Here is a 17,176-nt window from a genome sequence, read left to right on the forward strand (position 1 = left end):
TCCCCCAACAATATCACCATTACAAGTTGTTTCGAGAAAACAAAAGGCAGAATGACTGCAAACAAACCAATGGCAGAAACAACTACAAGAATGAGCACAGCCTTCACTTCAAGCCGCCTTCCTTCCCAACTCCGCAATAAGGTAAATACAAGCATATGAAATTTGGTACGGGATTTTATGACAACAGTTGCAGTTTCTTCGACAGTTGATTGAAGTGAGAAAGTACGAGCGAAGCTGGAGAAACTAAATTATTACAGTCATAGTTAAGCTGATGTTTAAGTAGAAATAATAATACAATTAACAATGAAAAAGTTAGTAAAATAAAAATTATACAGTTTTATTATTATTATTATTGAAAGGGATAAGTTGGGATTGCCAGTAGCAAAGGCTGTCTTTCCCTAATGCCCGAAAGTCAGAGTTTGATAAATATATAAAAAAAATTTCAATGAATGAAAAATAATTTGAAGAAAGCGCGCTGATAAAAAACATTTTTTCTTTTTTTAAAATCGGAATTTTAAGAGATGAAATTTCTAAGTGATTGAAAATGAACTTGCTCCAAAGATATATCCTTTAAGTTGAGTACTTCAGACAGTGCAAAAGAATATTGCCGCACAAATCAGAATAAACAACAATCGCCGTGGCTTAATTGGCAGAGCATCTCATTTCTCATTGGTTGGTTCATGGTTCCAATCCCAGCCACTTTGTTTCATCCAAGGACTGGAATTCTTTCATTTAAAATGTTATCTTTTGTTTATCTAGGATCTAGAAGGTTCTAGATTTTTCTTAAATATTCTATATGTGTATAAAAGCCGAGTCGCAACAGCGATGGTTAAGTTCTCAGTCTCGTGCCATTGTGAGTTGCTTCGTTCTAATAAATCTAATTGTTTGTTTAAAGTAACACCGTAGTTCTTTGCATCTTAATGACAATATGTTCAATGTCATTTTCTTGGTTACAGATGCGACAGTCAGGATTATTTATAAAGGCCAAATTTATTCATTAGAGCTGGAGGGATGATCACCCGGGTAATTAGGCGTGCTTTTATCACATCCTCTCTTCTATTTTTAAGCCATGAGGAAAGGGAAAGAATAGATGAAATATCGCCTAGACCTTCTTGATACTTCCTATTTCAGTAAATTTAATGCATGTTTTGAAGTGCGGTTTTTTAATAACAATAGATTAAATTTTCCAAACAATCCACTCAAAGTTCGTTTTTGCAAGGTAATCCGCTTTTTCATTCCAAGTAATGTTTGAATTCCCTGGAGTCCATACCAATATGATTTTTTTTTTTTTTTTGAGATTTGTTTTAATTAGATTTTTTTTAAACTGTTCTAGGAATAACTCTTGGAGATTTGAAAAATATATTTTTCAAGGCTTGAAGAATAGAAATACAATCTGTTAACAACGGAGGATTGCAGTCAAACAGATAATGAATTAAAAAGGCATCAATTTTGCTGATGCCAATCCACTGCATATTCGTGAAAACATTGACAGTTCATACCACTGAACGCACTCATTTGTGAAGTATTCATTTAGTTTAGTTATATTAACATCCTGTTTAACTGCAGCACTAGTGGTATTTGGATATAAAACTCATCATTTCGAACCACAATCAGATGACGAGGATTACTTTTAACCCTCTGTTTCTTGAGAGGTGACTTATAGTCATCATTCAAGATGATGCGTCATTTTGACGCTTTATTCATTTTTCAAATTTGATTGTTAAAAATACTTACAGAATGGTAAAAAGATGTAAATTAACTTTTCCCGGAAATTCATCTTGAAACAATTATATATATTTATTTTTCGGAAAACAATAAACCAGCCCTTGTATTAGGTGAATAATTATGTATCGAATTACTTTTCTGAGCTCAAAGGATTAAATTAGCATCCCCAACCCAACTTTTAAGTTTTCAACTTCCGCACCACATTTTTATGCTTGTCCTGCATAATCAGAGAGCAGAAATCTTAACGGCCTAAAAGACTTAAAAGAAATTTATTTTTTAATGAAATTAATTTGAAAAATCGAATACAGTGACATTCAAGCCAATTTGCATCTCATAGAAAATGAATGCTGTACCATTCGTTTATTTTTCACTGCGTTAGAAAACTAGCAAGAGCGATCTCTTGCTCTCCCCGATATTTTCTCGCATAATCTATTAAAAAAGGTATCGTAGTTCCTAAAATTGCAGACATTGGACAAGGGCTGTAAATGCCACAAGAGGTTCAGATTATTATTTTCAGTATCCCAGGCATGAGCACCTTGTGCTACGTAGCATTAAAAAGAAAATAGAGTATAAAAGGTGATCAAAAATAAAATGCTCCTTATCTGAGCTCTATACAGCGAACTACTTAGTGTAAAGGCTTCCAAATTCTTGAACATACTTTCAAGACATAGGGAAACGGTTTATGAAGAAAAAAAAAGTTATAGAAACACCGATAGATGGCGCTGTACAACAGGAAATATGCTGAAAAGACTCAAAATACACATTTGTAACACATTTTATTCGAACTTATCAAACATTCAATCGCAAAGGCATTATGGATGCAATGAAAACTGCCCAATATGATCCCTTCTTCCAGATGTAAAATCTGCATTCTGTGGACAGCTTGTTCAACCGCGGATCGTAATTGGTTGATTGAGAGGCTTCTCACATCCAGAGTGATACTGTTGTTTTTTTTAAAATCTGCCAAGATTACCAGACGTCCTTGATAAACAAGATTTTTTAAGTATCCTCAGAGCCAAAAATCACAGTTAAGATGTGTAGAACGAGATGGTTAGGTTGCCGGCAACGCACGACCAATTCCTCTATCATTAGGAAAATGTTGCCGAAGAAATTGCTGTACGCAGAGTCCAATGTGTGGAGGCGCTTCATTTTGCATAAAAGTAATTGTATCAAGTCTTTGGCGAAGTTGCATTAGGGGTACAATAAAATTTTCGAGCATGTTTTGATACCTTCTGATCCTTTGCGTAAATTCTCAAGTCTGCGAAATTCTCGAAGTGCAGCTGCAGCATTTCTTTTGTTTTCATAAAACAACCTCACAAGCAAAGCGCAAAGCCATCGTCAACAGATTTTGAGACGACCGCATTTCGACGACACCATCTCATTAAGGGGTCAAACGCGGAACGATGAGTGCATTTCCGATATTCCCTTTGAACTTGGATTTCCCCTATTAGATACTATTAGTAAATGTAAACATTTCCTCCTTTCATCTTTCCTTTCACCCCTATTTTGACGAATTAAACCCATCCTAACGTATGCGCAAAAGCGCGGAGGATTTTACAATCCGTTGCTGAACTATAAGAACGACATTTTCCCAGCTTTATTGCTTTTATGCCTAAAACAATAGCAGCAAACTAAGGATTTGTGTAAATTTTCGTGCTTACAATGAGAAATTGTAGTTACAATGACAGTTACACTTTCTTCACTTTTTTATTTTTATTTTTCCTTCATATCAGCAATAGAAGTTAGAAAGGTAAAATGTCATGCCGCATGTGTTTCTTTTGTGATTATTTTTGTCTTTTCAGCCTATTTCCTGTAATAGTATGTTCAACATAGCAATAAACCGATAGCGCCATCTATCGGTGTTTCTGGAACTCTTTTTGCTTAATCCGTTTCCTCATGTCTTGAATAGTATGTTCAAGAATTTTGGAGCCGTTACACTGAGTAGTTCGCTGTATAAAGAGCTCAGAGTAGAGGTGTTTTAATTTTGACCACCTTGTACGTTTTGGCCACCATTTTTTTTTTTCTTTCCCGATCGAATTGCAACCATAAATTGACACGTAACAATAACATACCAAACTTCATGCATCCAATTCAATATTCTTTTGGGTTATCGCATTTACATGTTTGCGAAAGTACAGACAGACAGACGATTGATCTGCTGGTGGGGTTGGCTTAAAACTTGGCACAGAATTTGCACTTAGGATGCTCAATCAGTGTATCCAAATTTTATTGAGTTCTTTGTTAAAGCTCTGTATTTATCGTGTTCTCAAAGCGACGGCAAGAAAGGAACTCGATGAAAATTAATCGAGGAAATAAATTTACAAACGTGGTGTCAAGAAATGCATGCAAAAGTAATCGACAGATCCTTCACTTTTGTCACTTTATTTTTGTCAGAATGTATTAAAAATTTTATACGGTTTTGATTTTAGATTTTAAACCTGTGTATGAAATTTTCTTTATCTACCTCTTTTCAGTTATTGAATTCACTTTCACTCGAACATCCAGATTTCCTGTGCGTTCATTTCGTTCAACATTAAAAAAAATTTACAAATTTAGATCTAGACCCAAATATCAAATTTCATCTCTCTACCTGAAACCATTTTAGAGCTATAGTGCTCATAGATATAGATGTTAAGAATTCAGTTAACCACGTGATCTTCCTGGGCGGAGCTAGCTGCCAATCATGTATCACGTGGTCTCCATGTTGTTATTTAGTATATTTTTTTCCCAGTAGAAGTGAACTTGGCCCCCTGAGAACATGCCTATTCAAGATCTCTTGGATTCACTAAGAGAAATCAAATCTATGCTGGCGGAATTTCCTGGCCTTCTCAATGCAGCGAAAAAGATCAAAGTGGCTAAGACAAAAGAAGAAAGGAAACTCATCTTAATTAATGCTCTGTTAGAATAATCACCCAGCTCTTCTCTCTTGCAGCGCTGGTACGCCTCCCTTAACCTCGCCGTCTCCTGATTGGTCCTGACAAGTTTCTCCCAGTATCCTGCACCTCATTGGCTCCTGGCTACTAATCCGAACCCCGAAAACCAGTGCTTCCTTCTCCTGGCCTCACTCCTGTGGTGTCATCTTAATAATCTCTCATCATCTACTAGTACCTTGAACTAATAAGAACATTTTTATTCACCCCAAAGTTTTATTTCTTGTTCGATTTACGGATGGTGGGGCCTGTGGCCCCAATGAGCCGTAATCCCTCTAAACAAGGATAAGTGAACTTGGCTCCTATACTATGAGAAGACTGATCTCGGCTATCTCTCTCCCGAGAAATTTTATGTGTAGTTCTCTAGGCCTACTACATTATGGCGTACTCGTGTGCCTTTTGTAGTTGATGTTACCAATAAACCCCATAAAAGACACCCTGTGTCTTCAACTCACTTCACTCAGGACATAATCTCCACTATCAAATAAATTATTGTGCAATCATGAAATGCCATAATTTTACAATAGATATACATAATGTCAAAATTGCAATTTCAGATACAGGGAAGTCTGAAAACATGGGGACTCGTCAATATCTCGAGACCAAATTTGTTTTTATAAAAAGATTTTTAAAAAAAGATTATAATACTTGTTATTTGTATACGTCATATTCGAGAATATACGTCATATTTCTGTACAGATCGAATGGAATTTCTATACAGAAGGAATCATGATCGATTTCTTTTTAAATGTTAACCGGCGGGGGTGGTCTCTCCAAAACTTTCGCGCACACTCTCTAATAAACTTATGCCAGAGAACGCCACACATGGCATTAACGTACAACACTTACGGAACATTAATATTTGGCGTGAATTTAGCATTTTTACAGCATACATCGTGTCCTCCTTGGCGACTGTTTTTGGCAATGACTCCCTTAGTATCTAAAAGTCGAATGTGTGGTTTAGACAAGTTTTTCTCAAACAGTGAAACAAACATTTGACACAAAACTGCACCTATAGTCACAAAATCTCATACCAAATTTGATAAATTTAAGTCGCTGCGTTTTTGATACGTTTCTGAAACTACAGACCGATCGACAGTCCATCTTTAATCAAATTTTGAAAGAAATCCAATGTCTACACTGGAGATGTTAAATCTGTGTACCGAATTTTATCTATTTAGCTGTCTTCGTTTTGTAGTTATCGTGAATTTTGCACAAAATTTGAGAGAACTGTACGAATTTGATATCAAGTTCGTATACCAGCCTTCTAGATCAAGGCGGGTTTTGAGTTATCTTTGTGACAGACAGACGGACATTTTACAAAAACGTGTTTTTCGAATTTAGTTCTATAACGTGGAGATTATCGAAATCTCGCGATCGCATTTTTGGATGAGTACTATACTTTATAATACGTATAACGAGAAAATAAAAAGAATTTCACATCACAAAAAAATTTCGAAAGTAAATAAATGAATAAAAGTCGCAAATTTGATGGCAAATTGTATAAATTGAAAAGAGTGCTCATTTTTAAATAGCTTGCTTGAAAATAGTAAGTGTTAAGAATTTTTTGGTTTATTTAAAATATCGTCAAATATGCTTTAAGTTATAAATGAAAGAAAAATTTCGCCTGAAAGAAATATACATGAATATTTCTCTAACTGAAACCAAACACAAGAGAAATAAATCTTTAAATGTACATAATTACAAATATTCGAACTATATAAAATCATTTTTCTCGATAGCAAGATACAGTTAAAATCTGACATTAAAAAAAACTGTATAAATTTCGCAATAAAATAAAAAGCAGAATCAAAAATTTTTTTAATAAATTTCAAATTAAATAAAGTTTTTTTTTTTTTTTTTTGTAAAACGGAGTTTTGGAAGTATTTATTTTTCTTTGACTGCAACTGGAATGAGAATTTATTGGACTTGTATCTTTGCATCTTTTAGGGTCTACTGATTGATTTACATTATCTCAAAATTATAATATTCCATCTCGCATTTTTTGACTCTACTGATGAATTTACATTAATTATCTCAAAAGTATAATACTCCATCTCGCCTTTTTAGGATCAACTAATGGACTTACATTAACTATCTAAAAAGCACAATATTCCATCTCACGTTTATAGCATCAACTGATGGATTTAAATTAATGATCTCAAAAGCATAATATTCCATCTCGCATTTTAGGATCCACTGTTGGATTTACATTAATTATCTCAAAAGCATAATATTTCATCTCGCGTTTTAAGCTCTATGGATGGATTTACATTAATTATCTCAAAAGCATAATATTCCATTTCGCATTTTTAGGCTCTACAGATTGATTTACATTAATTATCTCAAAAGCATAATATTCCATTTCACATTTTTTGCCTCTACTGATAAATTTACATTAATTATCTCAAAATTATAATATTCCATCTCGCATTTTTAGGCTCTACTGATTGATTTACATTAATTAACTCAAAAGCATAACATTCTATCTCGTATTTTCAATACTTAAAAGAATAACAATATAGTTATAAAAAACAAAACTGGGAAAAAACCATGAAAACTTATATTTGCTTTAGATTCACTTTACTTACGTTTCAAGAGAAATGTACAATGAATAAGTTTGAGGAAAAAAAAATGCGAATTTTAATATTGTATCATGATAAGTAAAATTTATTTTATAATTTGTAATAGTTAAAATTTCTCAAGGTAATTCTTTTTCAAGTTTCGTCTTTAATGAATCCGTTGTTAGTCGCTGTCAGAATCCGACACCTCCATGTCATCTAAAAATAAACATACCACACAGTTAAATTAGAAACATATTTACAATAAAATATTGTTTTCATCTACATGATATTCACAATTTAAATGCAAACCATCCACAGTTAAATGTTGCAAAGAGTCCCAAAACTGAATATATGCTTTGACAGCTGGATAACTATTCGAGCTTATTTGTTTATTTTTATAACCCCAGGTTTACTTGGCGAATTTTAAATTACACCAAGATCGCGAAACTCCATGTATAATACACCAAGATTTTACAATGATGGTTTCATTCCCTCGTTACTTGGCAATTTACAGATTACATTAAACAACTTGTTTACTTGTCAATTTTCAAATAAAACCAAGATCGCCAGGCTGAATTGTAAAAGAAATGCCAACATGTCGTCAGGCTCCATTACACATAAAAAGCAAACAATTTCACGAAAATGGTTAAATTCTCGGTTTATTTTTCGATTTTCAGTTTACGTTTAGCTCGCCAAGCTTTAGTACGCATACGATGTCAAGATTTCGCCAAGTTCATTGGTGTGGGGTTCTGTTTATTGGCGATTTAACATGGGACCGTAAAACATACTTATTAATTAATGGTGAAAGATGGAGGATTCGTTGACGAAAAGAAACAACCAAATAAAATATTGTAAAACACAAAACTCGTCAAACTATAAACAAATTGTAAACAAAATGTACTAATAAACAGAATTTTTGTTTTCATTTCGTAGAAGCGCGCTCGAAGGGTTGCAATTTTCTATTTGGTTAGGGTGTTACATTTGGCGAGTTTTTGCTCTTACCCGTAATAAGTACCTCGTAAAAATATACAAACACTTTTGTAGATTTCACATATTTAAATTGCAAATAAAGAAACTGATATTTTACCAAACTAGCAGAGGTATAAGGTCTTCAATTTCACCGTAGATCCCTACACTTCACAATATTCAACACTTTTTTTTTTTCGATTTTTCTCGTGAAAATTGTTTTCTGCGTCCCAAAACATATCACGGAAGTAAGGATAGGGAAGAGAAGCAGCAAAACTTTTAAGGTCACAGCGCCAATTTTATGAATATAGTAGCAGCCGTTCCGAAATTAAGAGGGTGACAATAGATTTTAGAGGGCATATTATATAATATGACAACTTTTTTTTTAGAATAACAAAGAAAATATAGAGTACTTCTAGTCATCATGGTCTATCAGTGGTGTAGCAACAGGGGGGCATGGGGTTAAAGATCCGATGGGTGCATGTTTTAAGGAACGCCATAGAGACAAAATGTGAAAGTAGTGTATTCATATCACCATTTAAACAAACTGCTTTGAAACTATTATTCGTGCATATATTCAACGTATTATTTTTAATAATACGTGTTCAAGACCGCAATTGTTTTGAGGAAAATACTCCAAACTAATGAAATGTCTCAAGTTCTTGATATTTTGAACTGCGGCATGCAGCATCGCTCAGGAAGTTTTTAAACCAGCGGGAGTGGGCTTTCTGGCATGTTCTCTAATAAACTTGTAAGGTGTTCTCTGGTATAACATGGTATTAGCGTACAATAGTTAAGAAATATTAACTTTTAGCGTGAATTTAGCATTGAACTTGAATATAAACAGTGAGGAATATAGCCACAAAGGCTGTTAACCCCAAAATTGTTTTCTGGCCCATGGAGGGATCGAACCCACGACCTTTGCGTTATTAGCACGACGCTCTAACCAACTGAGCTAATGGACCACGAATTCAGCCTTTTTATAGAATCTATAGCGTCATCCTTAGCGATTAAGCTCTGGCATGCGATCCAAAAATCGAAGTATTTAGACGGGTTTTTCTCAATCACAGATTGCAATCATAAAATTCCATATTAAATTTAAGGTAAAAGTGTACTTTAGTGTGCCCCTTGCTGGACCAAGGATGCCAAGTCACCAATAAAGATGGCGGACAAAATAAACAAATACTTCTACAAAACAGTTACGGTTAACACTTTCTGCATTAAAGTTATGATCTTTACGGATAAGTATTGTTTTATCAGATTTTTTTTAACCTTTGGGATTACTATCGCAATTCATCTTAACAATTTTGAAATAAAGAAGTTTTTCAAACCGGCTGGGCCGGTCTGTTATGTAGAGTGTAAAATTTAGAACATGCGATGCCTTCGGCATCTGAAGCCACCGTGCAGAATTTATTAACTTAAAAAAAAAAAAAAAACATCCTATGGCTTTGCTAGCAACGGGAGAGGAATCCTAGTAGCTTCGCTAACTCGTTGAACATAAGGACTGTGGGGATAACAGAAATAGCACATAATCAAAAGAAAAGAAAGGACGAAGAAAGAAGCAATCATTCCCCATAAAATTTCAAATACGCATCCTTTTCCCAACTTCATCAATTCGTAAATAATATACCCCACTCACCCTTCATCCATTCTGTAGGTTCAAAATATTTCTTGCTATCCCATTCACCAGACATCCATTCTTGAACAATTAGCGACATAAAAAATTATCAAGCAAACCGCCAAATCCGAAAAAGAATTACGAAAAATGCAAGGAATTCCATTGCAGATGATTTCTTAAATAAATAATAAAGACAATTTCAGACGAAAATCAAACCGACAGATAAATATTGCAAGAGAATAAACATTTTCCGTTCGTATTCACATTAAAAATATTACAGTGTCTAAAATAAAATAATAAACTCTGTCAATAAAAAGCTTAATTATAACACAAAACAATTAAAAAATAATAAATATCAAAGATTTCATTTAACATTTTTTATAAAATAGTTGTAGTTTACGTGCAACTCAACCACTGTAAAAAGTAGTAAACTAAACAGAATTAGAAATGCTATAAGATCATTTCGTTGGGTTACCATATTGGCGCTACACTCGGGGGCACACTAAACAAAATTTCAACCAAATTTAATATATTCGAATCACTGCGTTTTTGAATTAGAGCGTTTTACTTGTTTCTGAAAGCACAGACCGACATATAGTCAACCCCGTAGCTGGATTTGGCTCAAATTCTGACAGGTGTCTACGCAATAGATAAATATGTGTACTGAATTTTATACAGATAGCTCTCGTCATTTTATAGTAACTGTGTTAACTTACATTCGAGTGCCGGACGGACAGACTTCCTCTGAGCAAATTTAACTCAAAATTGATAGAACTCTTCAAATTTGGTGCAAAGTCCACATACCAATTTTCATCCATCTAGTTCAAAGAGTTTTTGGTCCCTCTTTGTCCCAGACAGACATTTTCTAAAAATGTGCTTTTAGAAATCTAGGAGGTTTCAAACGTGGAGATTTTTCAAAATCTCGAGCTCCAATTTTTTGACTGTTACGATATTTTCTCTATACTACGCATGCGAGAAAGTAAAAAAAGAGCAAGCATCCTTTGCCAACGGATTCTAAAACCCTCCGTGCTTTTGCGCATGCATTAGGATGGGTTTATTTCGTAAAAAGAAGGGTGAGAAAAAAAAATGAAAGGAAGGGATGTTTACAATTAACAGTAAAGTAAACACGGATTACTCAAGAATTGAATTAAAATACGGACAGAAAAGACACGATACTCGCATACACGTGAAAAAAAAAGTGAAGTATTTTATAGGGTGGAATCAAGGTCAAAGAATAACGAAGAATTCAGAAATGCGCTCATTCTTCCACGTATCACCCCTTAGTGAGATAGTATCATCGAAAGATGGTCTTCTCGGAGTACTGAAACGAATAGTACAAATAACATAAGTGAAAAAATAAAGAATAAATATTTCGCGCCCTTTCCCTTGATATGATAAAAATACAGGGTTTCCCCTGTATTTTTATCATATCATTTTTATCATATATATTTCATGTATTTTATCATATCATATTACAGATAATTTCCCCTTCGGTTATTATCAATTTCTTAATGTTATCAAAATTCTTAAGTCCAAGAAAGATTACATCAAATGACAGCTCCTGTATATGTATAGATAAAACATCACACTTAAAACAATTTTACATCGTGATTTTCCTCCCTCTTAGGGGGCGGGAATCATAATTTTTTTAACGAATGATGTATACGATTGGTGGGCCAGAGAAGGCAATTATAAATAACAATTTTGTTTAATATTTATTTAAGCATACTATACGCTCTGTAACTACATTCAAAACCATTCCTGAAACATTATCTAAATCGGGTCGAATGAGCAAAAAAATCATAGGCACGTTTATTTCAACCATTTTTTGACATAAAAATGCGGTAGGGCCCATCGCTCATTTCGATGGCACTTTCGCCAGCCATAAGATCTTAATTTATAAAAGCTAATACCACATTTGGCAAGCATTCATTTAACAAAAAAATCCTAATATCTTGGTAATATCTTGTTAGATAGATTCATACAGGAAAAGTACCTATTGCATTGGCTATCATGAGAGGACTTCAGTACAATTTCTTCAGTTCTACACCGATCATAGTCCCTAGAACCCAAAACCAGCTTCCGCTCAAAAGCATATATATACAGTAAGTAAAAAAAGTTTCCGTATAATTTTTGGCACAAAATATTTTGTTATGAAAATGAAAATTTTAAAATTGGTTTAACACAATTTCATTTATTATTTATGAATATTATAAAGGAAAAACTATGAAGAAAATTAAATACTTAAATTGAAAGAATAAAAAGATGCCACTAATAAGGAACAAAAAAGTTTCCGTGCGGTATTTACATACATGATAAAACCTGTATGGTATAGCACATGATAAAACCTTTTTCATGCTGATCAACTTGCATTTAATGATTGGTAGGCCTTCCTTTGATCTTTATCACTTCTCTCAAATGTTATGGCATAACTCTATAATCAGTTTTTTTTTGTTGTTGTTTTTGGAAAAATACTACTCCAAATGTCTTGAATGACCCTTCTGAGTTCAACCTTGTTCTTTGTGTCATATTTTTTAGTTCACGGCCGATTTCTTCCAATAAATATCCTTTAAGGATTAAATCGGGAGACTGGGGAGGGCTATAAAGCAGTTTTTTTTTAACATGATAGAGACATTACTCTTGACAAATCTTGGAGGTGTGCTTAGGATCGTTGTCCTGTTGAAAAGTAAAGTCCATTCCAAGGGACAGTTTATCTGCATTGGTTAAAATGTTTTGTTTTAGAATCTCAAGATGTATGTACCTATCCATATTTCCATTTATAAAACATAAATATCCGACACCATCAGCACTTATACATCCCCATACCATATTCCAACCATCACCGAAGTTCCACATAAATTCTTAATTAACATATGCTGTTTTGATTTCCTACAGATCATAACTTGACCATCTGACCCACGGATATTAAATTTTGATTCATCACTAAAAAGGACCGATTCCCATAAAGATATAGGCTTGCTTATATGCTTTTTTGTAAACTCGAGACGCTTTTTCTGTAGCAGGTAAACTGTAGACGCTTTTTCTGTAGCAGGTAAACTGTAGACGCTTTTTCTGTTCTTCTTACGGGCCCCACATCCATTATAACCATTTTTTTTAAATGACATTTCTCACAATTTAAGATGCGAATTTAATATTGTAATTAACCATTAAATCAGTTGCAAGTTGAGGTGCACTAATTCGAGGGATTATCTTGCACCTTACATATGATATTTCTTTTATGCAAGCGATTTAACTTCGGAGTTCTTCCGGATCGATCTCTATCCTCAAATGTTTACACATCATGGTATCTTTTAATAATATACTGCATTGTAAACTTTGTTTGTAAGTCATTTCACTGATTTTTTTCATAAATAATCCATTTTTTTGCAAAAGAATCATGAACTCTCGAATGGATTTCTGAATTTCCATTTTAAGACGATCAGCGAAACATTGGAATTAAACAACTGTTGTTATGTCGTATTCTTCACTCTGACAAACCATCAAACTTCGAATATTTAATGTGGATTAGTTGTAGAGTACGTCAGGAGGAATTTACATATTGCGTACGGAAACTTTTTTTGCATGATACTTCGTCATTTATCTTAAAAATTGCAAAGATTGGAAATTATGCTAGTTTATTTTTATTTTAGTCTTCCGTAAGGAAACTTTTTTTTACCCACTGTATATTACTTTTCCCATGTTATTTTGTCAACAGGATAATTAGAGTAATTTTGTTTGAATATTAACCGGTTAGGAATAAAAATGGGGAAATCTCGGACGAGTTCGTAAATGGCCCATCTAGCTCAAAGGAGGGGAGGGGGGGATGGTGGAAGGTTGAAATTTTCATTTCGCCATAACTTGCTTAATATTGAAGATAGAAAAATAAACCCAATTAGCCAAATGAACACCTCATTAAGAAGAACAACTTTTGTACTTTAAGGTGTAAGTACACACTAGAAGATTTTTTTTTAAATTTTAACTTTAAAAATCCAGTTTTTTTTACAGTAGGTCATTAATTTATGTTTAAACTCATTTCAGTGAGAAAAAAAACCATATTACACTAATTATTAATTAAATAATATTTAATGAGCTAATTAGCCTATTCTTTGAAACATGATATCTTAAATTCTAATTTATACAGACACATAATTCTAGTTGGAAATTATGCCTAATATTAGTCGTCATGTTGTCTGCCTCAATCAAGTTATAAAAATATATAGTTTTTTTAAAATAATTTTTTCATTAACGATGAATAGAAAAAGCGAGATTTTTTTCTGTAATTTTAACTTTTAAGTAGCTATTAAAAATTTATTTCCATAAATATAACTTTGATTGAGGCACAAAACATCCGCTATTTCATACAGATTATTTTGATATATAAATAACTGTATTTGGTTAATTTTTTGTTGAGTTATGATTGTTTGAATGAAGCAACATAGTGGGAAAATATCATTCTTCATAAAATGAGTTTTAAAAACACCGTAACTAGAGTTTTTAATGAAAGCACCTCAAGAAAAATAATCATAACTCGAGAAATATTTCGAATATTGACAACATCTTGGTATCGTTTGAAAGCTAAAGGATCAGAAAACATTAATAATAAACATTAATAACAGCAATAAATTTTTTCGATATTTTGAAAGATTTTTGAAGTTTTAAGCGTGTACATACACCTTAAGTCTTTCGATAACTGAAGTATCTTAGAAATTAGGGACTGAAAAGGGATTTTGAAGCTCTCATTTTGACTATTTCTAACATCAACAATTTATGTTGCCAGATGGTAATTTAGACGCAAGGAAAACTGCATTTGTCTTCCAGCTTGACGAGAGGAATTTTTTAGTTTTTCAGATCACTTAACTTACAAAAGGCAAAAGCAAAGAGGATCCACAAAAACAATATTTTTGCCAGATGCCATTCATTCCTGTTATATTCTTTCTGTCGGCAGTAAGTCTAAAAAGAAATAAATTATTTCGAACTTGAACACTTACCATCACTTGCCATCATTTCCACTCTTCTTTTCATACGAAATATTCTTTGTAGTAAAGATATTTCCGTTTCTTCATTAAAATCATTGCAGCTTATATCCAGATCTTCAAAATATTTCTTATTTTCCATCGCATCTAATAACATATCGACATTTGAATCGATTTCATTAAAACTCAGATCGACCTTCCTCAATTCAGGGCAGGAATCTTTCATGGCAAGCGCCAAGTGCAGAACACCGCTCGATCCAACGCGACAATGCTTAAGGCCTAAAATTTGCAGTTTCCCCAGGTCTTTCAAGCAACTTGAAAGACGGTTTACGCCACCTTCGAGCAAGTTATTGATATTAAGAATTATTTTTTCCAGACAAGGATTTGAATAAAATACATTTGACAGTGCTGTCATTCCACTAGATCCTATCCCATTACTGGCCAAATCAATCGATTCCAAACTGCTTAGACCCTCCAAACATTTTGCGATGAATGCGATTCCGTCATTCCCCAAGTCATTATAACTACAGTCAAAATCCTTCAATTTCATCGGCTTGCCTTCTTTAAGGCTGTTCCTAATAGATGTGGACAAAAAATCAGACAGCAGCTTCGCGCCTTCTTTACCTAAAAGGTTAAAACTTAAATTAAGTTCTTCCAGGTTGAAAGAGGAAGGAGATTCGAAGAAATATTTTAGACCCATCATTCCTCCCGAATCTAAAGAATTTTCGCTCAAATTCAGCGCAACTATATGAGCATTTGCTGTTGCTATACCTTTAACCAAACAGCTTAAAGCTTGAGGAATTTCTTTTCTGTCTGTGAAATTAAACATGAGTCTCCAAAACACTCTTTTTAGATTCGACTGACTTTCGAGAGCTTTGCCAATAACTTCTGCGGATTTTAAACAAATTCTGTACACTTGCAGGTCCAAACTTGTCAAACCAGGACAGTCTCGAATTGCCCCGACAATTTTAGCATCAAGTTTTTCACTTTTGAATTCTGAAGATAGTCCAATAAAACGGATTGTTTTCTCCACTTCTGGAATGTCGTAAGAAGGCACAACTCTCGTGCTAGGCATAATTGCTCCTTTTTTCGTTTTCGTAAATTTCCCAGTATTTGACAAAGAATCAGAGTTCACAGAGAATGGTGTTGCCATCATTGAAACAAATGTTTGAGTATTTTGACACATGAAAAATTACTATTATGTAAATAAATAGCTTCAAGGAATTCTTTTTGTTAAATTTTTTTTCATTAAATTTAACTTAAATATACTATTTATATAATAACTGGAAGGGAACTTAAATCATTTTATGGAATATAAGCCGCAAAGCATTAAAAAAAAAGGCTTCGAACTAATAAATGGTCAACCTTAGTAAACGTCCAGGATTCATTCCAAATTCCCTTTTAGTGATGGGCTAGTTCATCAGGAATACAGTTTCAATTTCATTTACACGGCGAATCATAAATTTCCACACAAATGGTGTGAACGATGACTTTCTTTTTGTTTTCAGGAAAGCTGAACCAATTCGATTAAGAAAAATGTCTCTAAAGCTCAAAATCCATTTTTTATTTTATTTTATTAACCGCATGCCAGATATAAATCGCCAAGGTTGGCGAAATACATTCGGTAAAAATGCTAAATTCCCACCAAAATTTTATATTTCGTAAATATTTATTGTACGCCAATGCCAAGTAAGGCGTTCTCTGGCATGACAAGTTTATTAGAGAGTATGCGAGAAAGTTTTGGAAAGACCTCTCCAGGTGGTTTTTTTTTCTTTTTTTTTTAAATGTTATTGCATGTCGCAAAGAGTGAAAAAACCTTTGTTTCATTAACTTTTGTGACAATTCTTTAATTTCTTCTTCCATGTCAGAAATTTCTTTTTCGAAGCACCTTCTTTTTTTTTTTTACTCCAAAGAGCAACCACATTGTATGAATAAAATGTACTGTACTGAGTAAAATAAACAATGTTTCATGCGAAAAAAGTAATTTTTAAAAAATGCAGATGTATTTGTAAGAAATGTCACACGTCTGAATTTATTTTAGGTGGAATTGCTGAAATAAATATTATATACACATTTGCAAATCCACAGCGTATGCAAAACCAAGTTTAGTTTTTTATTCTTTTCTTTTTGAACAAAACGCACTGCGTTTTCTCAGAAATGTCCATGTATCTTTTTCAGTTTACCTTTCTTACAAGTTTTGAAAACTTGTATTTCCCATAGCATACAAACCCCCCTCCCGGGGAGGGGGGCACTTCAAAAAGAGGACGAGAAGCTTCCGGTACGGTGGTTGGATCTCGCCACCCTAGTGGTTACATAAATAGGTGGGGGATCTAACTTCTCCCATCGATGACGGGACGTACTTCCTTCCGGAAGGGTTGTATCGTGGCCGGTAATGGCCCT

The 17,176-nt window shown here is 33.6% G+C and overlaps 1 protein-coding gene and 1 non-coding gene across 2 annotated transcripts; both read right to left on the minus strand.

Annotated features, from left to right (window-relative positions):
- Window positions 1-7,283: 7,283 nt before the first annotated feature.
- On the minus strand, window positions 7,284-15,869 carry LOC129976237 (ran GTPase-activating protein 1-like). The gene is made up of 2 exons (XM_056089713.1): window positions 14,792-15,869; window positions 7,284-7,435 (listed from the first exon to the last, which is right to left on the minus strand). Exons 1-2 carry the CDS (start codon window positions 15,849-15,851, stop codon window positions 7,401-7,403), a joined length of 1,095 nt encoding a protein of 364 aa, XP_055945688.1. The 5' UTR covers window positions 15,852-15,869; the 3' UTR covers window positions 7,284-7,400.
- Trnai-aau (transfer RNA isoleucine (anticodon AAU)) lies at window positions 9,077-9,150 on the minus strand. The gene has a single exon. It is a non-coding gene; the product is annotated as a tRNA-Ile (tRNA).
- Window positions 15,870-17,176: the final 1,307 nt, after the last annotated feature.

Source organism: Argiope bruennichi, chromosome 7 (assembly GCF_947563725.1).
Source record: "Argiope bruennichi chromosome 7, qqArgBrue1.1, whole genome shotgun sequence".
NCBI lineage: Eukaryota > Metazoa > Arthropoda > Arachnida > Araneae > Araneidae > Argiope > Argiope bruennichi.